The sequence below is a fragment of the Erinaceus europaeus genome, chromosome 1 (assembly GCF_950295315.1).
Source record: "Erinaceus europaeus chromosome 1, mEriEur2.1, whole genome shotgun sequence".
NCBI lineage: Eukaryota > Metazoa > Chordata > Mammalia > Eulipotyphla > Erinaceidae > Erinaceus > Erinaceus europaeus.
This window is the reverse complement of record NC_080162.1, coordinates 118,238,307-118,266,161: the sequence shown is the minus strand read 5'-3', so window position 1 is coordinate 118,266,161 and position 27,855 is coordinate 118,238,307. Positions and strand designations below refer to the sequence as shown.

The 27,855-nt window shown below is 40.3% G+C and overlaps 2 protein-coding genes and 1 long non-coding RNA gene across 6 annotated transcripts in view; 2 read left to right on the top strand and 1 right to left on the bottom strand.

Annotated features, from left to right (window-relative positions):
- TATDN1 (TatD DNase domain containing 1) overlaps positions 1 to 9,651 on the top strand; it is a 60,329-nt gene extending 50,678 nt beyond the window's left edge. For all 4 annotated transcript variants that reach the window (XM_007520788.3, XM_060195195.1, XM_060195189.1 and 1 more), the window contains 3 exons: positions 2,160 to 2,230; positions 3,778 to 3,904; positions 9,164 to 9,651. In XM_007520788.3, coding sequence (XP_007520850.2) covers positions 2,160 to 2,230; positions 3,778 to 3,904; positions 9,164 to 9,266 — 301 coding nt within the window. In that variant the 3' untranslated portion in view covers positions 9,267 to 9,651. The remainder of the gene's footprint in view (positions 1 to 2,159; positions 2,231 to 3,777; positions 3,905 to 9,163) is intronic.
- Positions 9,652 to 9,855: 204 nt separating this feature from the next.
- On the bottom strand, positions 9,856 to 23,555 carry RNF139 (ring finger protein 139). Its single transcript, XM_007520787.3, has 2 exons — positions 22,955 to 23,555; positions 9,856 to 11,935 (listed from the first exon to the last, which is right to left on the bottom strand). Exons 1-2 carry the CDS (start codon positions 23,553 to 23,555, stop codon positions 10,113 to 10,115), a joined length of 2,424 nt encoding a protein of 807 aa, XP_007520849.3. The 3' UTR covers positions 9,856 to 10,112.
- On the top strand, positions 23,438 to 26,728 carry LOC132539496 (uncharacterized). The gene is made up of 3 exons (XR_009550829.1): positions 23,438 to 23,576; positions 24,697 to 24,833; positions 26,321 to 26,728. It is a non-coding gene; the product is annotated as an uncharacterized LOC132539496 (long non-coding RNA).
- The last annotated feature ends 1,127 nt before the right edge of the window (positions 26,729 to 27,855 follow it).

Here is a 27,855-nt window from a genome sequence, read left to right as displayed (position 1 = left end):
CTACTGACCAAATGTACTAGCTGAAAATTTTGCCCTTTTTTAGAGAATGTTAATTTAAAAGTAGACACACATTTCCCTCCTGTCCTCAGGAAATTCAACTAAAATAATGTCCAGAAAAGGAAATTTTGCAAGAAGAAAGGCCAGAGGTTTGCTAATGAGAAATAATCTATAGATTTATGGAAGACAGGTGGAATTAGAGGAGAAAGCTTAAGACTATTGCCACTGGGGGTCTCGCGGTAGCACAACGGGTTAAATGCACATGGAGCAAAGCGCAAGGACCAGCATAAGGATCCGGGTTCCAGCCCCCGGCTCCCCACCTGCAGGGGAGTCGCTTCACAGGCGGTGAAGCAGGTCTGCAGGTGTCTCTTTCTCTTCCCCTGTCTTCCCCTCCTCTCTCCATTTCTCTCTGTCCTATCCAACAACGAATGACATCAACAAAAACAATTAATAACCACAACAAGGTTACAACAAGGGCAACAAAAGTGGGGGGAAAATGTCCTCCAGGAGCAGTGGATTCATGGTGCAGGCACTGAGCCCCACCAACAACCCTGGAGACAAAAAAAAAAAAAGTATTACCACTAAAAGCCTTCAAGAGATAAATACAAATTTAGCAGTGTATGGCTCCCATCTGATTCTCAAATTTACAAAGATTGAGTAACTGGGCCAGTATGAATACAGGATATAATTTAAAAACGAACTGGATCACTCTTAAATATAATGATGTGATGGTTGTACTTCTTTTTAAGTAATTATGCTTAGAGACACATGTTGAAATATTTCCTGATACAGCGCATTGTGCAAGGACCCATATTCAAGCCCTTGGTCCCTACCTGCAGGGAGAAAGTTAATGAATGGGGGGGGGGGCACAGTGCTGCAGATGTCTCCCCTTCTGTCTTTCAACTTCTATAAAAAAAAAATTCTTTTGACATACAAGTTCCCAGCAAGGGGAAAGAGAATGAAGATTATTCCTATTTTCATGTTTCCTAAGCCTGAAGGGAGAAGTTTCAGTCGGCAAGTTCCAACTGCCTAAATGGATTACAAGTCTTATGTCCAGATACATTGTGAACTTTCAGAACATCAATAAGGAAACAACCTTAGAATATATTATTCTAATAGTAATAGTGATAATTCTTTCTGAAGAGTCTGACTAGTGCAGTACCAATGAATCTATGTATCTGGCTCATAAATTAACCATATCCTCAAACTCATCCTTATAAAGGCATCTAAGTTATACAGATTACTTAGAAGCCATCTTTTTTAAAAAGGTAAATTTGGGGAGTCAGACGGTAGCGCAGCGGGTTAAGTGCACATGGTGCAAAGCACAAGGACCAGTGTAAGGATCCCAGTTCAAGCCCAGGCTCCCCACCTACAGGGGAGTTGCTTCACAGGTGGTGAAGCAGGTCTGCAGGTGTCTTTCTCTCCCTTTCTCTGTCTTTCCCTCCTCTCTCCATCCTATCTAACAATGATGACATCAGCAACAACAAAAACTACAACAACAATAAAACAAGGTCAACAAAAGGAAAAATAAATATAAAAAAATGATTTAAAAAAGGTAAATTTTGAAGACCAGAAAAATAGTTCACCTTGTAGAATCTCTGCCTTGCCATATGCCTTGCCCAGGTTCAAGCCCCAGAGCACCATAGGGAAGCTTCATTCAGCTTTTGTGTCTGTCTGTATACTGATCTGCAAGAAGCTGGCCCAGAAAAAAACTCACCACACACATATTCCAAGTGACAAACAAAATATGGGCAGGAGGCAGGTGGTGGTTCATGTGGTTCAGTGCACAAGGACCCAGGTTAAAGCTCTCAGTCCTCAATGTGAAGGGAGAAAGCTTTGCCAAGTGGTGGAGCACTGTTGCAGGTGTGTCTCTCTCTCTTTCTCTCCTTTTCCCTCTCAATTTCTGTCTATCCAGTAAATAAAGATTTTAAAAAGCACTACAAATTTTACTGAAACTGATAGAGAAAATTATTGGTCAACAAAGAAAGAATTACATCCCCCAAAGGCAAGATCTGATCAACCTTAACTTGGATTCTGCAAGGAAGTCTGTCATTGTGACTTGTTTTGTTTTGCAATTTTTGGGTTCTTTTGTAATATGATTTAGAAAAAATTATAATGTGACAAAATTACTCATCTTTTTAAAATTTATAAATATTTTAAAGCTCACTGAAAACTGAGGCTAATTTGGAAGTTTTGAAGTCAATTCCTAGCGAAAAACTAATGATTGAAACAGGTAAGTTTATTTCTAGAACTTTAATTTTCTAGGTAAAGCATAACAAAAAAGATAGGGAAGCTACTTGGGAGATGGCTAAATGGGTAAGGCCATGAACTCTAAAGTATGAGGTCCTAAGTTCAATGTAAGTTCACTGGCATTAACTGTGCCAGTGGTACTCTGGTTCACCCATAAATAAATAAATACAGTTTTTAAGTTAGGAAGAGCTTTTTTTTTAAAAGACAAGACAGAATGCTCAGCCTAAACTATGTTTCAGTAAACCATTGGAAGCTATCAGTTAATGGAAAATAGATTTTTTTTCAATTTTAAATATGGCTAAGTCTAAATACTTAAATGCAATATCTTAATATGTGGTATTTTAGGATGTTCTGGAGTCTTAAATCTGAAGCATTTTTCCTGGGTTTCAAACCTATTCTATGTATTTTTATAATGACTTAATTCTGCAATACTTTTTAAAAGTGTAAAAATCTAGATCAGGTTGGTTTATTTAGAGATTTTAGAATATGTTGCCTCAAAGTAAAACAAGAAGTGATATGTGCACTTACCTAGGTGTACCACCACCGAGCCCCACGGTCTGTTTCATTACTTCCAGTTCTCTAGATTCCAAATATGAGTGAAACCATTCAGTAGTTGTCTCTCATCTCTTATTTCACTAAGCATAATCATCTCCAATTCCATCCATCTTGACCCAAAGGACACAGTGTCAGACCAGTATGCCATGGCATGTATATTCCATTAACAGTCATCTGTTGGACATTTAAGCTACTTTCAGTTTTTGGCTATGGTGGGTAACACAGCCATGAATAGACGGTTGCCTATGTCCTGTATGTTTGTGTGTCTTTGGGGTAAATACCTAAGAATTGTATTGCTAAATCATTAAGGTAGTCTGTGTCTTATGTCTCTTTTCTTTCTCTTCCTTTTGTTTGCATCCAGGGTTATCACTGGGGCTCAGTGGCTGCAATGACTCCACCTTTTCCTAATGACTTTTTTTTTTTTTTGAGAAGGGTGTGAGGTAGAGAAGGGAAAAGATACTTGCAACATTGCTCCACCAGTGGTGAAGCTTCTTTACAGGTGGGGACTAGGAGCTTGAACTCAGATTCTCAGGCATGTTAATGCATACACTTTTGAGTATACCAACACATGGCCCCTCTGTCTGTCTGAAAAAGTTGGCTTGGAGCAGTGAAGCCCCATGACAACCAGAAAAAGAAAAAAAGTTTTTTAATCTCAGGTTTTTCTTAAGAGTGGCATAGTTTCTTTTTTGTCATTTTTGAAGCTGACTCAGCTTATAAAAGGTTATGTGTCAGCCTGATAATATTCACAAAAAAAATCTTTTTTTAAAGGTTAACTTAAGAGATTTTCTTTCTGGAACTGGGCAGTAGCACAACTGGTAAAACACACACAGTACCTGGGTTTAAGCCCCTGATCCCTACCTTCAGGAGGAAAGCTTCATGAATTGTGGAGCAGGCTGCAGGTGTCTTTCTCCCTCTCCTCATTTCTGTCTCAGATTAAAGTAAATGAGGAATTCCTCTTTCCTTGTTTAACTTTAGATGCACCTTGGTGTGGAGTCAAAAGTACACATGCTGGAACAAGATATATAAAAACTTTCTTCCCCACCAAAAAGAAATGGGAAAGTGGACACTGTTTGAAAGATAGAAATGAACCCTGCCACATAATGTAAGTATTCTGATTTAATGATCAGTCTAGTATAGCTTATCAGTTCAGGCTATTAGAAATACAACATTCATAAATTGCAATGATTCTAAATCATCTTTAAATAAGTTTTAACAGATAAGACTTATTAGAAGAGTCATAACTAAAGTTCATCAGACAAAAAAGTAAATTAAAAAAAAAAAAACTTGGGGGTTGGGCGGTAGCACAGTGTTAAGTGCAGGTGGCACAAAGCACAAGGACTGCCTTAAGGATCCTGATTCGAGCCCCTGGCTCCCCACAAGAGGGGAGTCGCTTCACAGGTGGTGAAGCAGGTCTGCAGGTGTCTTTCTCTCCCTCTCTGTCTTTCCCAACTTTTTCTCCCTTTCTCTCTGTCCTGTCCAACAGTGACATCAGTAACAATAACTACAAAAAGAAAAAATATATTTAAAAAAAAACTTCGATAGAATAGAAACATATTGAGAGGGTAGGGGAGTTAGAGAGACACCTTCAGTGCTGCTTCACTGCATCTGAAGCTTCCCCCCTTGTGCCTGGTAACATGTGCACTCAACCAAGTGCACCACCACCACCCAGCCCCCAAAAGTAACTTTAAATAAAGATTATTTTCCTTTATTTAAACATGGTGGTGGTGACAGCAAGGACTTTACAAGTGAATGTTTTTGCCACTTACTCATTAGATAGGTATTCAGGGGCCAGGTGGTGGAGCACATGGTTGAACACACATGTTGCAATGCTCCAGGTCCTCGGTTCGGGCCCCTGGTCCCTACCTGCAGGGGGACAGCTTTGCAAGCGGTGAAGCAGTGTTGCAGGTGTCTCTCTGTCTCTCCCCCTACTAGCCCTTTCCTTCTCGATTTCTGGCTGTCTCTATCCAATAAATAAATAAAAGATTAAAAAAAAAGTGAATGTTTTGGGTTTGGGAGAGAGCACAGTGGTTTACACAAGACATTCATGCCTGAGGCTTAGAGGTTCCACCAGGCTCAATCATTGGCACCACCAGAAGGCAGAGCTGAAAGTGCTCTGGTTTTTAAAGAGTGGGGGTGGGGGTGGGGAGGAGCTGGGCGGTGGTGCACCCAGTTAAATGCATATATCAACAAGCGTAAGGACCTGGGTTCAAGCCCCCACTCCCCACTGCAGGGGATGTTTTACAAGTGGTGAAGCAGGTCTGCAGGTGGTGTCTTTCCTTCTGTCTTACCCTCTTCTCTCAATTTCTCTCTGTCCTGTAAATAAAAATAACAGAAAAGAAAGGAAAAAATGGCCACCAAGAGTGGTGGATTCCTAGTGCTGGCACAAAGCTCCAGTGATAGCCCTAGTGGCAATAAAAGGGGGGGATGGGCTAGGAAGGTGGTTCAGTGGTAAGAGCATATGCCTTACATGCATGAGTCTATGGATTTAGCTAGCAGGATATGAACAAGAAAGTAAGACAACATAAATGTAATTCCTTTAATTTTCTAGCAATGTTTTAGTCTTTCTTACCCTTACAAAAAAAATTATTTAGCTCAGGGAAGTTGCTTAGCAATAGAGACCACATATGACATCCTGGGTTAAATTCCTGGCACTGCATTAAAAAAAATAAGTGAAAACTCACAGGATAAGGAATATAATTCTGGATAGTAAAGAATCATGTTATTATTATTATTATTATATGATAGAGACAGAATCGAAGGGGAAGAGGGAGACACGTGCAGTGCTGGCTCATTGCTGGTGAAGTTCCCCTACCCATCTCCCCAAACCCCATCTTGGTTCCTTGCACTTAGTAACATGTACACTGAAACAGGTGTGCCACTTAGTCTTTTTTTTTTTTTCTTAGTTGCCACCAGGGTTATAGCTGGGGCTTGGTGACTGCACAATGAATCCACCAGTCCCAGTGACCATTTTTCTTTGCCTTTATTTATTAGGACGTAGAAATTGAGAGGGGAGGTAGACAGACACACCTGCAGACATGCTTCATCACTTGTGAAGCTTCCCTCCTACAGTGGGGAGCAGGGGCTCATACCTGTATCCTTGAACATGATAATGTGTGCACTCACACCACACAGTCCCAAGAATCACTTGTTTTTATGAAATGGGGATAACTAGAAAATTCAGGCAAGATAATATTTACAAAAAGTATAGTAAGGGCAAGAAATCAATTTATCCTGCAGCCAGTTTAAGGAAGTAGTTGCAAACAGTGTAGCCAAGTCAGTTTTCTATTACACTTTTCTCTTAAAACTAGTTTTTACTTTAGCTACACATTTGAAAGAGACATTTTAAATAGTGTTTCTAAATGCACACTCCTAAGAACCAAAATAAATAAGGAGCCTTGACTGTAATTTTATGAATATCAGATTTAAGTAAATCAAGTTTAGGGGGAAAAATTAGGAATTGAAAATTTTCAAATCATATTTCGAAGATATGTCTCTAGGTGAGGGTAGATAGCATAATGGTTATGCAGACTCATGCCTGAGGCTCCAAATCCCAGGTTCAACACCAAAGCTGTGCAGTGCTCTGGTAAAAGAAAAAAAAAAATACCCTTGCTTCTGGTAGTTTTAATTACAGCCTACAAAGTCATTTTGATCAAACTTCATTGACAGTTTTGGTTTGTTATTGTGACATCACCACCACTGAGCTCAGTTTTTCAGATACAGACAAAAAGAGCCACAGCACTTAACCTCCCTCCTGGGTCATACAGATGACAGACAAATCCTGGTGAGCTATTTGTTGTTCTAAGTTTTTGTTGTTTTAGTTGCCATCAGGGTTAATGCTGGAGCTTGGTGCCTAACTAATGACAAAGCCACCAAGAGTGGTGGTGTTTTTTCTTGATAGAGAAACTGGAGATAGGGAGAGAGACACCTGCAACAGTTGCTTCACCAATTGTAAAGCTTACCCCCTGCAAGTCCCTGCACACGGCAATGTGTGTTGTACTGGATCTACTGCCTGCCTGCCCAACTTCCTCTCAAGATTTTAAGATCCTTGAAACACATTTTGGAGCTCTCTGCATGTTAGGAAAGGTACAAGTTACTCAGACTACAGAGAAGGATCAAGTTACTGCTCTTATCCATCTGCCAGATAAATAGGTTTATTGTACCAGGCACTTTGGGTAAAGGATTAAACAGGTCAGTATTTGGGGGAAAAAAAAAAAAAAAAAAAACCATGGCCCTCACCTACAGGGAATGTGGGCTGTCACCTACAGGGAGTGTGGGATGAGGGGTTTGCGCCATGAGCTGTGGATCAGTACTGCAGTATCTTTCACTCTCGCCCTCTACTAAAATAAAAAATAGCCACCAAGAACTGTGAAATAGTGGTCCAGGAGGTGGCGTAGTGGATATAGCATGAGATTCTGAAGCATGAGGTCCTAAATTCAATCTCTGGCAGCATGTGTATCAGTGATAAAAAAAAAAAAAAAAAATTATGAAATAGTGCTGGCACCAAGTCCCAGCAAAAACTTGTGTAGCAAAAACAATCTCTTTCTAGAGCAAATACATGGATGTACAGATCAGGAAAGTAAAAGAAATACACTCTGAACTGGTTATATTGGACTAAGGCATCCAGGAAATTAGGAATCTTAAAATGGCAAATTAACTGTTTACTAAGTACAAATGGGATTTACACCAGACTAAGCCAAACACTTTGAGCAGAGGGAGACTGCAGAAGAGCATGGGACTGCAAAGAACGATGAATTTAGTGTGGCAGAAAGTAGGATGCTAGAGGGCAAATGATAAGTCTGAGAAGCCAGATTGTGAGGGCTCTTATATGCAAACCTCAGTAGTTTAGATTTTATCAGGACCCAGTAGATTTTAAGCAAGAAGGTACCCGTTTTTGAAAGGCTGTTACGTATCGATAAAGAACTAGAACGGATATGGGTAGCTGGAATCTTGATTTCTCACAGTATTAAAGTTCCAATTCTGGGAGTCAGGCGGTAGCGCAGCAGGTTAAGCGCAGTTGGCGCAAAGCGCAAGGACCATCATAAGGATCCCGGTTTGAGCCCCTGGCTCCCCACCTGCAGGGGAGTCGCTTCACAGGCGGTGAAGCAGGTCTGCGGGTGTCTATCTCTCCCCCTCACTGTGTCTTCCCTTCCTCTCTCCATTTCCCTCTGTCCTATCCAACAATGACATCAATAATAACTACAACAATAAAACAATAGTAACTACAATAAAACAAGGACAACAAAAGGGAATAAATAATTTTTAAATAAAAAAAGTTCCAATTCTGAGTACTTAATAAAGGGAGAGTCTGTAGGTTACTACTTTGCTTGCAAAACTGGGTCTTTCGTATCAATTTAACTTGGTTTCTCATATATTTCAACTATCAAGTAAAATATTTTTCAGCTTCTGTGTTATGACCATGGAACAACAGTAATCTCCATTTAATCTCTAGTCTCCACCCCTAATTTTTTGTTTATATTTGACAGCCCCACAACAAAAATTTGAGGTATTTGAATATTTAGTTTTGAGTGCAGAACTTTCTAATCTGCATATAAGATGTTATATATTATATGTGTTACTAGGAAGCATTGATACATTGTCATCAATCAAATTGAGCACTGGGAAAAAATGCAGGATCAAAAAGCACTCTCCAAACTTCCCATAAGCATTGTTCCAAATAAACTTTCAACTTCCTTTACAGTCATTGTGATAGTAACCATGCAGTCACTTCGTGCTGTCTCTAGTGGACTAGTGGTGCTCTAAACCCTATTTCAAACTTTGCTATTTCCATAATATGTCTATACATTAACAAGTAAAACTCTAAACAAAAATGAAGCACTTTCCTTGCTAACTTCTCCTTCATCCACAAAAATTCCTCAGTTGTACTACTATGATATAGTACTACCATGATATAGATTGGTTCTAGAATTTATTTCAACATCACTCTTGACTCTAGTTACATACAAGACAACCCCAAGGAATTTGTCTTTTTTTTTTTTTTTTTTTTACTCCCATCAGGATTATCGCTGGGACTTAGTGCTGGCACTACAAATCCATTGCTCCCAATGGCCAGTTTTCTTTTCCTTTCTATTACAGACACAGAGAAACTGAGGGAGGGAGGGGAGATAGGGAGAAAAAGAAAACACCTGCAGACCTGCTTCCCCCCTGCCCTGCAGGTACGTTAGGAACTTGTCTCTAACTACTCTGTTGACACTACCCTACCAGTTGATCTATTCTGTTGATGTTCTGGAGAATGGTAACACCTCTTACATTTACTATGTTAACAGTGTTTTGATTTGGAAGAGAAATAACTTAAAAGCAGTATGTACTTGGAAATTTAACTGTTCATTTTTCTTTTTTTTAGTCAAATACTGGAGATAATGTCAGCAGTAAGAGATGAGGATCCACTGGAACTAGCCAATACACTATATAACAATACCATTAAAGTATTTTTTCCTAACATGTAATTGGTATGTTTTCCATTTCCATCATGTATGTAAAATATTGTGCAAAAACTGAAAGCTTCAACAAATGAAATTATCTGAATTAAGTCAATTTTATGTATAAAGCCAGGTCAGGATTTTTTTTTTTAATGTCACATGTAATGTATTAGTTTAAAATGATGAAATCTTGTAATTTCTTCAGAAGCCTGAAAGGGCAGTTTTGACAACTCTGCAAACACAATAACAAATCTGATTTTACATGAAAATTAAACAATGAGTACATTCCAGTCTATACTAAAGTTTACTTGATATAAGACTGTTTTCAACTGTCACACCATCTCTGAATCTTGACTTCTTGAACCCAGCTCAACTACGTTTTCAAATTTCAATAAAGTATCTTAAACACTTCTAACAAGCTTTTTTTCTTAATTTCAGAATCCATCTTATTGATATAGCCTTTATTCTCTGGCCCAAGTAACATGGTTTAATTCACCCATTTCAAAGAAAAACTAAGGTCCAGAGTGAGATACATTACATGCTTTCATTGAAGAATCTTTGGCACAGTTGACGCACCGTATTATCATTACATCTATTAAAAAGCTATTTGTTCAAATTTTGTCATAAAAATGTGAAAACATTTTATTCTATGTACAATAATGTACACAAATTTAAATAGGTCACCAAAGAGACCAGAAGTAATTAAAGAGGTATATTTACAGTAGCACATCACAGTAAACGGAAAACCATTCACAGATTCAACATGGATACTGTTTTTGTGCTTGGTTACACACTCAAGTGAAGCATATTACTCCATTTTGGATGAACTGAGTTTTAAACAGATACCTCAATGATTAGTAAATGCTATTTTAATCAGTCAGTATCGTCATTAATAAATTCTTCAGCTGCTGCACCTGTGTGCTGAAGCACTCCATTTCTTTCTCTTTGAATGTCATCGTCATAGTCTGTACTGTCATCTTCATTCAGTTCCCTATCAGATTCTTCAGCAGCAGCGTCTTCTTGTATGTCTTCTTCCTCTGGATCATTAGGTGCAATAAATCCATTGTTGTTAGATATATTTGAATTATCCTTGATATCATCTTCAATGTACACTTTCTGGTGGCACATTGGACAAGTATCTTGAATGTACAGCCATTTTCGAAGGCAAAGTGCATGAAAATAATGATTGCATGGTGTGATTCGAGCAGCTGTTGTAAACTCATGATAGCATATTGCACACACATCATCTATTTCTTGTAAGCGGCTACCTTTTATTTCAGGAAGTGAATTAATTTTCTTAACCGCAGTCCTACGGTTCATAAATGTCTTCCAGCCATTTTTTGCTTGCAAGTAGATGTTGAAATATGCATGTAGACACATCATACAGGCCCGAATTTTACTTCCTGACTCAAACATCATAGTATAAGCCCCATTTCCAAACATTACTACTCCAAATATAAACTCAATAATATTGCCTGTTGAACGAACATAGTAGACATAATCATCAAGCTTTTCCCAGAGAACATTATAGTATCCATCAATCATGAATAATGTATAAACAGTAAGAGAAACAATTACTTTTAAGCAGAGTTCCACACAAAAGGCTGTAACTGCAAACAACCATGTATTTAGTGCATAGTGATGCCAAAGAACATAACTGAGTAAAACAGGAAGAATAAACAGACAAGCAGAAACAAAGAGCACAGGAAAATGCCTACGGAAAGATGACACATGAGAGGCACTGAGAGACATCAGCACAGGGTCTGTCATCCCATGGATGAAATGCAGGACTGCTGTCAATAAAAGGCACATGTTCCTACTTAAGCGAATAAGTCTCTCTTCTGGTCTCAGCCCACTTAAGCCAGTCTGAAGAGCCAGAATAAAAAATAAAACAGGTGCTACAAAGCCAAGCCGTTTGTCGTCTTCTTCGGTTGATCCAATAAAGGCCAGTATTCCAAGGCCCAAATAATGGGCTACTGAGGAAATGACAGCACTCATGCCCAGTACAGTTAGTGTAGAATCACACCCACTAATTATAAGGTTGCAAATAAGGTCCCAGAAATCATCCCAAGAAATAAAGAAGGAATCCGTTTCATTCGCCACTCTTAAAATGTACATTAACACTGTAGCCTGAGCTGTAATTCTGGTCAGCCAAAAGACTCGAAGTATATCTGGAAAACGAATCCTCTTCCATGTGTCTTCCATTAATAACTGTAATCCATAAATTCGATACATGTGCCTCACTAAAAGGTAGACATATCGTGTGGAATAATAAAACCACTTAAGTTTCACTGCTAAGACAAGTATTGTATTTAGTGTAAGAATCAAGGAAGAAATAAAAACTAAAGTCTCTCGGATATGTAATGGTAGCTCTGTGATTAGACCTATTATAGGAACCAAGAGATCCAAAATAATTAATTGTGAATAGATGGAATGAATTTGGAGTAGTGTAATATATCCAATTCCAAATGTCAGCTGTAGAACGGTGAGTGCCATCCACAGTGAGGGCCCTTTTCGAGGAAGCAGCTCAATTCCAAAAGCTGAGGTGTTGTAGGCACCATAGAAGTCAATGTGCAGAGAAGCATAGTAATTTACCAACACTGAAGTTGCAGCTAACAGAAAGGCTGAGCTGTATATGTAAAACTTGAAAAGTGATCGCTGAGACAAGATCAAAACAATACTGGATGCAAATATACCTAAATAAAAAAGAAAGAAGATGTTATTTTAAACATTTAAAGAATGTTTTCCACTAATATTTTCAAATTGATGGGCATTAAGTCTCAAGGCAATTTAATACTTATTAATGAAGATTGTATAGTCAGACCCAACGTGATTTTTTTGGAAATGTCCCAGTCATTCAAGCAGTATTGCAAGTACCAGATCATCTTAAGATGATTAAGTAATGATAGGTATTTGAAAGCCTTAACAACTTGAAAGGGCATGTCCTTTATGATGTCACAAACATCAACATTTGTCATTCATAATATAAGGCACTAAATTTTTAAAAACAAAATGAATAAATACTTGTTCCTAATAGAACTCATTAAAGTTACTTAGGGAATCAGGTTTGTTATACTTAATTCCCCTTTTTCCTCAAACTGAACTCCTACTGGCTCTTTATTTTCTGTTTCTTAAAGTTGAGCAGTCTCCCAGTGAATTCAAAATCAGTCTTTTCTCTCCATACTTTGCTGCAGACTTCAGAAATGTTGAAGTTTCCTTTGTCCTGTACATAAATGAATCTGTTCTTTCAAGACACCAATCCTTTCTATTCTAACATTCAGAAAACCTATATATATACCTTAGTCCACCAATTCCACATGAAACTAATATAAAGTTACATTTGATGTGCATCCAGCAACATCTTTATTTTGTGCCCTGACAATTTTTAAGGGAGATTGCAATAAACAATTATTCAAGGTCTCAACTATGAAATAATATCCAAATGCTTACTGCATTTCATATGTACATTGAAAATGCAAGACAAATCTCTAGAAACTAGCCAACCTCAAGATAGCTCTTTGGATTTCCATTTCCAAAGGTACCAGTCCCCTGTCTCACTCTCCCCGCCCCCACCCCCACCTTTCTCAAGAGCTTTACCTCTCTGGCTTTGGAGAGTTGAAAGGAGAGAAAGACACTACAGCACCAAAGCCTTCCCATAGTCTGGGGGGGCGATGTGGTCAGGCTCAAAACTGGGTTGAATACATGGCAGAGCAGGCACCCTCCTAGGTGAGCTATGTTGCCACCAGTCTCCTCTTATTGGTAGCTCTGGGCCCACACTCTCAAACTTTGATACTAGCTGCTAAATCCTAACACCTTTATCATCTTTTTTTCTCAGTGGCACACTATGAATCTATCTTTAAAAACTCTTGTTCAAATCCATCTACCAGCCATCAGTACTATCAGTACAAATCCATCTACCACCCATCAAACTATCTTCAGTTTTCTGCTCTTAAAATACTGGGACCTGGGAGTTGGGCGGTAGTGGCGCGGGTTAAGTGCAGGTAGCGCAAAGCACAAGGACAGGCATAAAGATCCCGGTTTGAGCCCCCAGCTCCCCACTTGCAGGGGAGTCGCTTCACAAGTGGTGAAGCAGGTGTGCAGGTGCCTTTCTCTCCCCTTCTCTTCTCCATTTCTCTCTGTCCTATCCAACAACAACATCCATAACATCATCAATAACAACAACAATAATAACTACAATAAAAAACAAAGGCAACAAAAAAGGGAATAAATAAATATTTTTTAAAAAATACTGGGGCCTGGGGTCGGGCACAGCGGGTTAAGTGTACATGGCACGAAGCCCAAGGACTGGCATAAGAATCCCAGTTCAAGCCCCCAGCTCCCCACCTGTAGGGGAGTTGCTTCACAGGCAGTGAAGCAGGTCTGCAGATGTCTATCTTTCTCTCCCCACTCGATTTCTCTCTGTTCAACAAAAACAGCAATAACAACAACGATAAACAACAAGGGCAACAAAAGGGGAAAAATCGCCTCCAGGAGTAGTGGATTTGAGCCAAAGCAATAACCCTGAAGGCAAAAAATAAAATAAAAAAAAATATTGGGGCCTGAAATTACTATCAATTAAAATCTACAGTCTGTGCCCTAGGAATCAAGGATCCAGTCTGTTATAGAGTAAAATACACACACACCAGCCAATGTTCTAGACTTCGTTCCTGCTTTCTGCTCTGACTGCACATTAACATTTTTCTGAACTTTGCTTGGCAAAACAGGCCTACCAAATCCCCAACCTTCCAAATCCTATCTACATCACCCTACTAATGATAATGACGGCTCCATTTCTCTACAAAACCTAATACTACGTTACATTGCAGTTTTGTTACCTGAGTAGATACCGTCCTGTACTATCACATAACTGCTGGATCGCAAGCAAGGATCCTTATCCACCTATAGAATCCAGAATATTTTGTAAAAAATAAATACAATTGATAATTGGAGAAATGTCTGTCAAATTCTGGAGTATGCTTTCTTAAATCAATCACAAAATAACTGAGAAAAAATTAGGCAAAACTGACAAATCAGCTTGGAAAATAAACTGACAAACTAAGCATCTACCTACCCACCATAAGTCAGCATGTAATCAAGAAAGACACTGCCCATTATAATGAAGGCATTTCTTATCACTGCACTTAAAAGCAAGGGTTAGATTCTCTAAATGATAACTTTACCCATAGCTTAAATAGTATCCTGTGCCGACCTGTCAGATCATTTGTAAAAAGGGAAATAGGACAGTCAGTGAGAAAACACAGATTTCTGCCTAAAAGCCCCGATTCATCAAGCAAAGCCACTATTAGACTTTAGAATATATCCAGCATCTGAAAGTCTAGGAAACATTTTTTTTTCTTTTCCAAGGAAAGTGGAATTAACTTAAAGTCACTATATGCCCTATGTAATTTTGCTTTCTCTACACAGAAAATCAAAATACATATCTGAGACAAAACTGAGTTAAAACTAAAATAACTTTGATTCCGTTTTGTGCCATTTAAAATGGGAGAAAGTCAAGCAGAAACTTGTTTCTTGTGAATTTGTTAGTTACAAATTAGTTATTAATCTTTACCTATGAGCAGCTGTGAGCTTTGCTATGATTAACAGCCCAATGTTTTTATTATAATAGCTTTTTAATTCTGAAGTTTATGTTTTACAAACAATAAAAAATGGTTTGGATTTTATAACACTTCTAGGGAAAGAGTATGATAGGCAAATAATTTTTAAAATCTCAAAGTTCAAATGTATCTTAGCAAGTATCATGATACTACTCTTGAAAAAAGTATATCCAAGAAGCAATAGTGAACATACATTTAAAGGATAATAAAAATCATTTTAGGGGAGTCAGGTGGTAGCACAGCGGGTTAAACACACGTGGCGCAAAGCACAAAGACTGGTAAGGATCCTGGTTCAAACCCCCAGCTCCCCACCTTCAGGGGAGTCACTTCACATGCGGTGAAGCAGGTCTGCAAGTGTCTCTCTTTCTCTCCCCCTCTGTCTTCCCTTCCTGTCTCCATTTCTCTTTGTCCTATCCAACAACGACATCAATAACAACATCAATAACTACAACAATAAAAAAGCAAAGATAACAAAAGCGAATAAATATTTTAAAAAATCATTTTAGTTCTTACCCAAAGTTTGCACATAAATGAAATATCATATCAATTCTCATTTTACAGAAGAAAAACAAAGTCAACTTCCCATAGGTGTAGCACTCCTGCTCGGTCTCAAGGGAATTTTGTCAATAATATCTAAATTTCACTGCATTACCACAAATTGAGACATACAATTTAGTATTTATCCTGTAGTTCTAAGAAATTTAAACCCAGGGGTAGGGTTTCTTAATAGGATTTAAGAGTGACCTGCATAAGCCACAGTACAATTTTGTAAAAGAAAAGTGACCTTGAGACAGTGAATAGAATCCAAATCAGGAACTAGAATTTTACTAAAATGTTCTCAAGGTAAGAAAAGAGGTGGCTATCAAAATCAATTCAATAGCTTTGAAGCTATATATGAACTCAAGTCATGAAAGAGTTCAGGGGCTTTTTCAATTTGGATTGCCAAATTTTAACAAGCAAAAAGGTAAAGTGTGTGTGTGTGTGTGTGTGTGTGTGTGTGTTACACAACATAGTGCTTAACTCTTTCATGTGTAAAGTTCATTTATGCACAACCTTTTCTGGAAACTCAGGAGTAAATATCAGAAGAAAAAAAGATACATTTATAACTCTAAGTACCTTAACATGATCTAAACGCAAGCAATAGAAAAGTGTTTTTCAATAGCCGGGCGGTGGCACAGCAGGTTAAGCGCAGGTGGCACAAAGCACAAGGGCTGGTCTAAGGATCCCGGTTCGAACCCCGCGACTCCCCACCTGAGGGGAGTCGCTTCACAAGTGGTGAAGCAGGCCTGCAGGTGTCTGTCTCTCCTCCTCTCTATCTTTCCCTCCTCTCTCCATTTCTGTCTGTCCCATCTGACAGCAATAGCAACAATAATACTAACAACAACAACAACAATAATAGCAATGACAAAAAAACAAGGGCAACAAATTGGGGAAAAAATAGCCTCCAGGAGCAGTAGCATATCTGTAGTGTGGGCACCTGAGCACCAGCAATAACCCTGGAGGTAAAAAAAAAAAAAAAAAAAGGAAGGAAGGAAGGAAGGAAGGAAGGAAGGAAGGAACACTTCAATTACTACAGCGCAGAACCCTAAGCAATAAATTGGAGGACAAAGTAAATTTTTTTTTTTAAATCTTAAAATAGTAATCTATAGGTGTACTTCATAAAATTATGGCACACAGAAAATTTTTCTATTAGGTTTTTTTGGGGGGTTAAAAAAATGTATAGTTCTAAATACATTACTAATAAGATAGAACTAAAACTTTGCTTTTAAAATGAGATTTTCCGCCTTTAGACTGCGAGTTTTAACAAGTATGCTTTTGTGACCTGGGAGGTATGCAACACTAGAACACAGGAATTGCATGTGTGAGGTCTCAAGTTTGAACCCTGGCACCTTATATATCAGAGTGATGTTGTGGCTTGTTCTCTCCTTCAAAAAATACATATACAACATACTAAAAGTAGCATTTTAAATTATGCTGTTAAATATGTAAACATAAACTTAAAAGCTTTACTATGTATTAAAGAATAAACTAAGTTTTGCATAAATACATCTTCTACACACTTTGTTTTTACATAAAGATTATCTCTATAGTGGTGGAGTACTCAACCTCTTAAAATGTGCATTCTGGGGAGTCGGGCAGCATAGCAGCTGGGTTAAACGCACATGGCGCGAAGCACAAGGACTGGCCTAAGGATCCTGATTGGAGTCCCTGGCTCCCTACTTGTAGGAGAGTCAATTCACAGGCGGTTGAAGCAGGTCTGCAGGTGTCTCTCCCCCCCCCCCCACCATTTCTTTCTGTCCTATCTAACAATGACATCAATAAAAACAACAACAAAGGCAACAAAAGGGAAAATAATTTTTTTAAAGTGCATTCTGAATATTCATCATACTTACCAAAGGCGGCATCTTTCACCATGTTCACACACACACTCCCCATGTGAACTGCTAATTTATCTTCTGCCAATTTACTGAACTATATTTTTTCTTACTGAATTGTACACATTAAAAAACTATTCTGGGGAGGGAAGCAGTGGGGGTCGTAAAAAAACAACTATTGTAACTAAGGCTGGCAACTGGACTGTCAGTGCTTTGCCATGTGTGTGGCACAGGTTCAGACTCAGGACCTCATGCTTGAGAGTCTAGAGCACTTTAACACTGGGCCACGTCCCAGGCCTTCTTGTGATGATGTCTTTTGGAGAGTATTGTTGAATTTGTCAGTCCTTATTTGATATATTAATTTTCATACATTTTTTTAAAAATTTATTTTAATAACAGAGAAACCAGAGCACTGCTCAGCTCTGGCTTATGGTGGTGCTGGAACCTCAAGAATCTCAGGCAAGACAGACTTTGCATGACCAATATGCTATCTCCACAGTTCTGCTTTCAAGCATTTTTAAAAAATTTTTCTTCCTTATTCTAAGGTTATAAAATTCTTTTCTAAAATTTTTAGAAAATTCTCAGGGCCGGGTGGTGGCACACCTGGTTGATCGCACATGTTACAATGTGCAAGGACCTAGGTTTGAGTCCCCAGTCCCCACCTGCAGAGGGGAAGCTTCACAAGTGGTGAAACAGTGCTGCAGGTGTCTATCTGTCTCTCTTTCTATCCCACCCTTCTCTCTTGATTTCTGGCTGTCTCTATCCAATAAATAAATAAAGATGATATATATATTTTAATTTTTAAAGTTCTCTTTTCACATTTAGGTATTAATTCATTTAGGACTGACTAAAAAGTAGTGATCAGGTACAATTTATATGCTGACATGAAAGTTAGGGATCTGGTATGATTTTTCCCACATAAGTACTAAAGTGATCCCTTTACATTTCACTTCTGCCTCTGAAACACAAGTCCCTACACAAACAGAAGTTTATTTCAGTGGTTCTCAACCAGAACTGGACTTTGCCCCTGTTGTCTCCTACCAAACATCAAATGACAAATACCCTGCCCCCAACCTACCCAAATATCTGACAGAAGAAGAGAAAGAGAGAAGGATGCTGCTAAAAACTCTACCATTGACAGGGAAGCTCCACAACCCTGAAGAATTATCCCATCTAAGATGTCAACAGTATTGTTACTGAGAATCTGTTGAGTTATCTGGAAAATTATGACATTTTGCATAGAAATATGCCATGTTTTTTCTAACAACCCGATATTTTATTTGTATGCATTCATAGGAATGTGATATATACACACACACACACACACACTTACTTCAGTGTTTCTGAGATTCTACAAGACCCAAAATATAGTTCTATCTCTATTTTCAACAACTTTATTGCATGGACAAACCTAGTACAATGAAGGAATCCCCCCCCTTTTTTTTAATCACAGCACTGCTCAGCTCTGGTTTATGGTGGTGTAGGGAATTGAACCTGGGACTTTACAGCCTCATGTATGAAAGCCTTTTTACATAACCACTATGCTATCTCCCCCACTCCTGATTCCCATCTAATGAAAGTTTAGAGTAATTATTTGTTTTGATGTCGTGAACAGTCTTGCCCATAGCAAGTATCTTGAGACTTAAGCTCTTAGGACTGGAATTAGGATCAAAAGGTATATGATGAATTTCAGTTGATAGCTCCAAATGGCTTTAGAAAGAAATGACAGTGGGGCTAGAAGGTGGTGCACCCTGTAGAGCATAGACATGACAGTGCACCCTTAAGGACCTGGGTTCAAGTCCCTGGTCACCTCCTATAGGGGGTAAGGTTTAGGAGTGATAAAGCAGTGCTGTAGGTGTGTTGTCTTTCTCCACCTCTACTTCATCCTTCCCTCTCAAGTTCTATCTACTAAAAAAGGTAAAAGAAAGAAGGAAAGAAGAAGAGAAAGGAGAGAGGAAAAAAAGAAGACAACCTATCAAAATTGTCAGGTCAGAGAGTTCACCAAGCAGGGTGCCTGCTGTGCTATGGGTATATGTGGAACCACATGGGAGATATTATGGCATCAGAGGGAAACTCAGATTGTTACGTCCTTTTCCTATCTGAACCAAAAAAACAGCAATGAGTATTGACACTGAACATTTGGGAGGCCCTGGCTCAGGAAAGGAGAGGGGGGAAGGAGACAGGAAAGGGGCAAGGCCAAAAGGGAGAAGCCGGGGAAGCAGAAAGAAGGAAAAGGGGGAAAGAGGGGAAGAGCAAGGGAGAAAAAGAAAATGAAAAATGTAACTTTCCCATTTCCTCATACTTTTGCCAAAGTAGATTTTATTCAAACTCTGAACTCTTTACCAATCTAGCAGGTCAAATTTTGTTTTGATTAAATTTCTTTAGTTACAAATAATTAAACAGAGTAACTTTTCTTTTGCTTATTGACTATTTGCATTTATTGTGGACTTCTTGTACCATTTTTCTCTGGGAATATATATTATCCCAGAGAATGAATATATATATATATATATTTACCTGGAAATATATATTTTGCTTAATTGGTAAGTAAAGTTCTTCCTAAGATCTGAACCTCAGGAAATGCAGGTATTAACCATCAATTTGTCATTGAGGGTTTTTAAAAAGAATGGTTATAAAGTTTCTCTTCTTGTACTCAATTTCTAAATTTTCTTCTAAATTCAGAAGTCTTTTCAAAACAAATTATCCCTCAATAAATCATCATTATATGAGTAATACACCTAGGACAAACTCCTAAGCTTATGTTTCCTGCCTGGGATTTAGATTTGCTAATTCAGCATTATGCTGCACTGGACTACAGTTCCTTTAGTATTTGACAATTCCTAAAAATAGCTCAACAGTCTTAAATATTCTACATATACTGGAATAGGATTTTACTCGGATCTCCAAAAAGAGACACTTTATTAACTTCCTAGAATTTTCCTGTCAGTTTGATACTAACATACTTTTATTTACGCAGAGAGTAAACCCTTCAAATACTGTATTACATAATGCTTTTTTACTTAGAGAAGAGTTTCATCTTTACATTCCATTCTAAAGAGTGAGACTGACAAATTTGGAAATTTATATACTCATATAGTAGTAAGAGGTCTACGATTCCAACTATACTTGGTGTCTTTTTCATGCAGATCAGTCATTTTCAGTAAACTAAGATGTGTCACTGAGGGGTCTCCAGATATGTAAGATATATGTTTTTATTCAAATTGAATGTATTAGCACCAAAATCAGTTTTTTTAATTATCTTTCAAATATGGAAAGTGAGCAAAACCACACTGGCATAACGTAAAGAAGTCAGGTGATAGATTTGAAAAATATTTTGCATTTCCCACAAAGAAAATATTCTTGGGGGAGTCAGGCGGTAGCACAGCGGGTTAAGCGCAGGTGGCGCAAAGCACAAGGACCGGCATAAGGATCCCGGTTCAAGCCCCCGGCCCCCCACCTATAGGGGAGTCGCTTCACAGGCGGTGAAGCAGGTCTGCAGGTGTCTATCTTTCTCTCCCCCTCTTTCTTCCCCTCCTCTCTCCATTTCTCTCTGTCCTATCCAACAACGACGACATCATCATCAACAACAACTACAACAATAAAAAACAACAAGGGCAACAAAAGGGAATAAATGGAAAAAAAAACAAATAAAAAATGTATTCTTGGATAAAATTTCAAACAGGGCTAGGTGGTGGTGCAACTGGTAGAATGCACACATTCCAGAGCACAAGGATCCAGGTTCAAGCTCCCAGTCCCCCTCTGCCCCCTCTGCAGAGGGAAGCATCACAAACAGGTAAGTAGGGCTACAGTTCTCTTTTTCCCTACCACCCCCTTCCTTCTTAATTTTTGTCTCTATCCAAAATAAGATTTTTTCAAGTAAACAATACTAACATTTCTCTTGTGCCTTCAAAAGACAAAAATATTACATAGCCTGATCCTGAATCATCTATTAAAGCTATCAATAATACTAATAACCAGCATTTAAACCTTCATAAGTCCCAGGTATTATTCTAAGAGCTTACACCCCAGTTCATCTATGATGTTTTAACACTCTATGAGAAATATACTGTCATTGCTAAACTAAAAAAAAAAGAAAGTGGTATGCTTTGCTGGTATGGTGATAGGCATAGCTGCCTTCCAAGAAAACAGTAAGTTAATCAGAGGTCACATTCTCTTTGTCAAATATAAGCTTCTATGACTTGCTACAAAAATTAGAATCATTAATCGAACATAAAAGAAGGGTTAGATTACTTTGCTCCATTTTCTTAATAGTTGAGGGTACACCTTACAGTGCGCAAAGACCCGGGTTCGAGCCCCTAACGCCCACCTGCAAGAGGGAAACTTCACAAGCGGTGAAGCAAGGCTGCAGGTGTCTCTCTCTCTCTCTCTCTCTCCCTATCTCCCCCTTTGCTCTCAATTCTGTCTGTATCCAAAATAATAAATATGTTTAAAAAGATTCATTTTAAAAAATCCTTACAATAGAATTTAACAGTGCCATAAAGCTTTCACTAGAAGCTCAATTGTGAGAACATTGCATTAAGGCATCTGGAACTATAGGGGTTCCTCTAAGAATCAGAAGCCACTTGCTGTAAGAACATTTAGGACACTGCTTACACTGTTAGCAAAACAATTATGTGAATCCTCTCAAAACACGAGTGCATTATTCACTTTTGCAGAATAAACCTTAGTCTGGATTAAGCTCGTGAGTGGAGAATCTCTTGCTAAAGCTCATCGCGTTCACGTTGTGTTATGCTCTAGCATACGGTCGCTGCACCAGTCTCAATCTGGACTGCAGCTGTACAGAGGAAACGTTAACCAAAACTCTCCCATCTTGCTGGGAACCAAAAGAACAAAACAGCTAGTCCCTACAATCTTCAGTTTCCTTATTTAAAAAATGATATAAAAACCACCAAAAACAGTGTGTCGAAGTTAAATACCCAGGACGTGTAAAAAGCCTACTGCTAAGAACAAAACAACTTTTACTACCACGATGTTGCAGGACGCCACAGATGGCTGGTAACTCGGAAAGGCTTGGCCCATAAGCCCTCAGCAAGACTTCAAATGCCCTAGCCTACTAACAACCGGGCATAAGGATGACCTCATCAACACAACCTGCCAAGTCACAATTACTAAGAAAATATTTCCTTCAACACATAAATGATTCTCCAGTGATGCGAGTGAGGGCAGGGAGTGAAAAACTCAAGATGCCATTGAACACTCCATTCGTTCACGGCGAACACAGACACTGGCTTTCACAAGTCTCCCTAGTCAGGGCGTTACGGCCCTTCTGATGATCTCCCTTCTTTTCTGGGCTCATCAGTCATGTGGTGATGCTGTCTTCACCATGAGTCTTGCTTCCAAGGGCTGGCATCCCAGACAGTGGTCAGCCACCAGGGCACCAGAGACTTGGCGTTCTGGAAAGGGGAAACTGAGGCCAGGGTCTTGGCAAAGCCCAAGGTCACGCAAGGCGAGCCGGGGTGTCGCCGAGGACGCAAGGGCACACACGCTCGCCTTCTCCCCGCAAAGAGAAAACAAAAACCACCAAGACGGGGCTGAATTTCCCGCTGTCAGCTCCGAGACGTGGGCCGTCCGTCCTGCCTGCACTCGGCTCAGATGCCCAGAGAGACACGAAGACGGCTCGCTCGGTGCCCGCACACTCGCGCGTCGGCTCGCAGCGCCGCCCCGCCCCGCCCCGTCCCGTGTCCGGCCGGCGCCGTCCCCGTACCCAGGAGACGAAAGAAGATCTGGAGCCCGATGCAGAGGCCGCTTTGGCTGGAGTCGTAGTAAGAGTTGAAGATGGCGTCGATGATATACAGGCAGGGCACCCGGAGCGCCACTTCGAGCGCCGCCCAGACCTGCTGCTGGGCCATCCGCACCTGCTGCCGCGGGGGCCCCACCGCCGCCATGAGCCGCTGCCACACCGGGGCTGGGCGGGGCGGGCCGGGCAGGGCCGCTTGGGGCAGGGCCACGGACGGCGGCCGAGGGCGGGCGCTAAGGAGGGCGACTCCGCCCCCTCCTGTCTCTCTCGCGGCCCGCCCCGCCGCCCGCCGCCCGCTCGCGTCTCCCGAGCAGGAGCAGGAGCAGGCGGCGGCGGCTGAGACGGCGGCTCCCGGACTGCCTCTGGGTTTTGGTATTTCCGGCTGGCTATGGCCTGATTCCTCCTCCTTCCACCGCCTCCCTCGCCCGCGGAGCCACCATCTTGACCTCCCCCGCCTGGCTCTGCCGTTGCTGCTGTTACAAGACCGGGAAACCGCGTCCGCGGTCGCGCGAGACCACCGAGCCCGCGCCGCCGCTAACGTCATAATCCGGCGCTTGGAGCGCCCCATGTCGTCATCACGCACGGCGTGGTAAAGTGCTCCACGGGTTGCCATGGTTTCCTCCCACCTCGGAGACCCTCAAGGCCTTCTTGGCCTGGGCGCTACGCGTGGCGCATGCGCTTTCCGGTCTCCGCGCTTCACCTCGGGGCGTTGCTGCTCAGCTGCTGTGTCGCCTCTGTGAGGCACTCCACATTTCCGCGGGTGGGGGTTGTTAGCTGTTTTATTAGAAGCCATTAGACATCTCTTAAAAGTAGTTCAACAGGAGCCGGGTTTTGGTGCACCTGTTTGAGCGCACATGCTACAATGCACAAGGATCCGGGTTGGAGGCCCTGGTCCCCCCCTGCAAGGGGGAAAGTTTTGTGAGTGGTGAAGCAGGGCTGCAGGTGTCTCTCCCTCCAGCTTCCCTTTCGCTTTCTGGCTGTCTCTATCCAATAAGTAAATAAAGATAATAGGGGTCCGGGAGGTGGCGCAGTGGATAAAGCATTGCACTCTCAAGCATAAGGTCAGGAGGTTCAATCTCCAGCAGCACATGTGCCAGAGTGATGTCTGGTGTTTTCTCTTTCCATCCCTCTCATACAAATAAATAAAATATTTTATAGATATATGGGGGCAGGCAGTGGCACACCTCGTTAAGTGCACACATTACAATGCACAAGGACCTGGGTTCAAGCGCCCGGTCGCCACCTGCAGGGGGAAACTTTGCAAGTGGTGAAGCAGGGCTACGAGTGTCTCTCTGTCTTTCTCCCTCTCCCCCCCCAATTTCTCTCTGTCTCTATCCGATAATTAAAAAAAAAAAAAATTAGTTGAGAGCTACCACTGCATCTGGAGGCTGAGTCTGGAAAAGAGCGGATACTCCCAAGAGAAACACCCCTTATGAAGAAGATAGGCAGGTAAAAAAGACATCTCTCTGGTAATTGTGCTGCCGGAAATTGAACTCAGGACCTCACACTTAAGAGTCCTGTGTTTTATCCATTACACCACCTCCAGAACCACTCTCTCTCCCATCTTTATGTTTTCTAATCCAGAGCGATAGAATTTAGAACGCTAAAAGAACTGAGTGGGTTTTTTTTTTTCCCTCCTGTACACTTTGCTACCTATCGCTGTAAATTAATATAATCTTTTGATCCTTGTCTTTCTGTTCCTTGGCCAGCATATGACAGCTTAAGCTGGTCAGAGTCTGCACTATAGTCCTAGCCAGTTTATTCCAACCAGAAGAAATAAGCAAGAAGCCCCGCTCACCTAGCCCAAACCGCACTCTACAATCTCTTGTGTTGTATCTTTATATGGGTAATTATCCTTCATCACTTAAGAACCCCTTCCCCCCACCCCCAGCTTGGAAGGTTGTCAAGGCTTTCCTCCAAGACCCGTTTATCTGAACATGTGAGATAAAGTGAGCGCATGCCAGAACTGCATACTCCCATATCATGTTTAAGTTTCTATTATTATCCAAGCTAACAGTGACTCATCCATTTGGTGCTTTACTGTGTACTAGGAACTGTGCTAAGGTTTTGTCTTCCTTTTTTCTTTTTCTTGTATTTCTCATTTTACTTAAATCTTCACAAGACCTGTTAGTATTATCTTTTACAGAGGAAAGTGAGACTAACATAAATGATTAAGATTACAAAGTAAGGAATGAGTGTCTCTTACGGAAGAAGGGCAAACGCTAGAAGAACAGGAAGTCCTCACTTAAAGCCATTGATAGGCTTTTGGAAACTGACTTTAAGTGAAATACCTGAGACAAACACAATTTCTCCAGGGTTATTTTTCTTATGCAAGTTAGAAGTTGAACAAAACAGTTCTGTTGAGGACTCACTGTATTAGTAAAGCTAATTAACAGACCAAGGGTTTGAGCCTAGGGCTACCTAAAGATCAGAATTTAAAGCACCTTTGAATCTTTGATTTTTCTTCACCCGCAGCTGATGCACAACCAAATTATATTTCTTCTTTCTTCGAAGCCTCTTGTATTAGTCTCCTTTTGGTTGTCACTGTCACTATCCTACCTAAGACCCCTCTGTATCTGACCAGCTCAACTGCAGTGTCTTTAGTTTGTAAAGCGTAATAAAGCTGCCACTTTATTAGAAGAAGAAGGGAGTCGGGCGGTAGCGCAATGGGTTAAGTGCATGTGGCGCAAAGTACAAGGACCAGCATAAAGATCCTGGTTCGAGCCCCCAGCTCCCCACCTGCAGGGGAGTCGCTTCACAAGCGGTGAAGCAGGTCTGTAGGTGTCTGTCTTTCTCTCCCCTTCTGTCTTCCCCTCCTCTCTCCATTTCTCTCTCTCCTATCTAACAATAACTACAACAATAAAGCAACAAAAGGGAATAGATAAATAATAATAACCTAAAAAAATGTATGAGAGGAAAGGAAACAATTATAGCCTCGTGGCACATGTGATGCTGGAGACTGAACTTGAATTCAGGACCTCATACTTAAGAATCCAATGCTCCATCCACTGTTAGCTCCCAGGCCACACAGTTGTCCCTTCTTTTCAAACCCAGGGTGTAAGAGGTTAATTTTCCTAAATTGTTTATCTAGGGAATAACCTTGTGGCCTTGAAAAAATTCCCGAAGGGGGGAAAAGAAAACTTGGTAGAAAACCCCAGAGATAATCAGGCTCCAGCAAAAATTACTAAAGTTATGGGCCCATTGGAACATATTGAAAATAGACTTCCTAGCTTCTTCCCATCTGAAGACCCTAATTTCATCTGCTCTATTCCTACCTTTGGGTTCCTGTTTACTAAACAATTTTTTCCTGCTTTTTATCTTACCACCTTCCAGCCACCAAGTTGCAGATGCTACCATGATGCCATCCTGACTTCCCTGGGCAAACAACCTCACCATTGTGTCCTGGAACCTCATCTCTCCAGAGCCCCACCCCACTAGGGAAAGAGACAGGTTGGGGGTATGGATTGACCAGACAAATGCCCATGTCCAGTGGAGAAGCAATTACAGAAGCCAGACTTTCCACCTTCTGCACTCCATAAAAAGAGTTTTATCCATATTCCCAAAAGGATAATGAATAGGGAAGCTTCCAATGGAGGGGATGGGACACAGAACTCTGGTGGTGGAAACTATATGGAAATATACTCATTATGTTATAATCTTGTTAATCATTAGTAAATGACTAATAAAAAAAAGTTTCCACTTTAAAAAAGAAAACCCCAGAGATATAAATTAGCTACTCAGTCCAGCTGTTATTTTGTTTTCATTGCAATTTAAGGGTGGGGGCAGTGTCCACAAGGACTAATCTCAAGACTGTGATAGTGACAGATGATGTCATGATCACACAAAATGTAAAATATCTCTGATAGTTTTTTCCAGTTTTTATTTATAAAGATACAACAAATAAAAAGGTTTTTTTAATGAACAAATACTTCTTCTTTTAGCAAATTCCAGTCTAAATTTGATGAACAAATTTTATCATTATAAAAATTTCTAGTTCAGTGGCCTGGAGGTTGTGTAGTGTATAAATTCCTGGACTCTCAAGCATGAGTTCAATCTCTGGCATCATATGTGTCAGAGTGACACTCTGGCCCTATCTCTCTCATTGATCAATATATGATGTTGCTGTACATATTGCAGTGTGCAAGGACCCAGGTTCAAGTCCCCACCTGCAGAGGGGAAACTTCATAAGCAGTAAGGCAGAGTTGCAAATGTCTCTGTCTCCCATCTACAGATGCCCTTCCCTCTTGATTTCTATGTCTACCTAAAATAAGTAAAATATTTAAAAAGAAATAAATAATTTCTAGTTGAAACTAAATTCCATGTTGGGCCAAGAACTTAAAGGAGCAATGACATAGTTATACTTACATGTGACAAGTTGCAAGAGGGACTGTGCAACTGATCAAGTCTGCTGGCCAATTTATCTACCCTAGTTGAAGCAGAGGACATATGCAAGTATCCCTGACTGGGAGGACACAAGGAAGCAATCAGTTGGAACTGTCCATCCCTTCCTTCACCCATGTATTAAATATTTTCTTCCAAATGAAAAATGGGGACACTGGCAGGAAGGACAGCAATTGATATCCTCCAAAAGGACACATCAGTGGGTATATTAATTTCCTATTGCTGCCATAACACATTTCTATAAACATAAAGTCATTTAAAATAACATTCTTATAATTCTGGGGCTTAGAAATTTAAAAATCACAGTATCAACCAGGATGAGTTATTTCTTTTTTTTTTTTTTTTTTTCCCTCCTCCAGGGTTATTGCTGGGCTCGGTGCCTGCACCATGAATCCACCGCTCCTGGAGGCCATTTTTTTTTCCCCCTTTTGTTGCCCTTGTTGTAGCTTCGTTGTGGTTATTATTAT

Bases quoted from the DNA above. Each gene is read 5' to 3' on its own strand.
- RNF139 (XM_007520787.3), bottom strand. From the start codon at position 23,555: ATGGGGCGCTCCAAGCGCCGGATTATGACGTTAGCGGCGGCGCGGGCT. The intron at 11,936-22,954 runs GTACGGGGACGG...TTTTTTATTTAG, and splicing joins GATCTTCTTTCGTCTCCTGG to GTATATTTGCATCCAGTATT.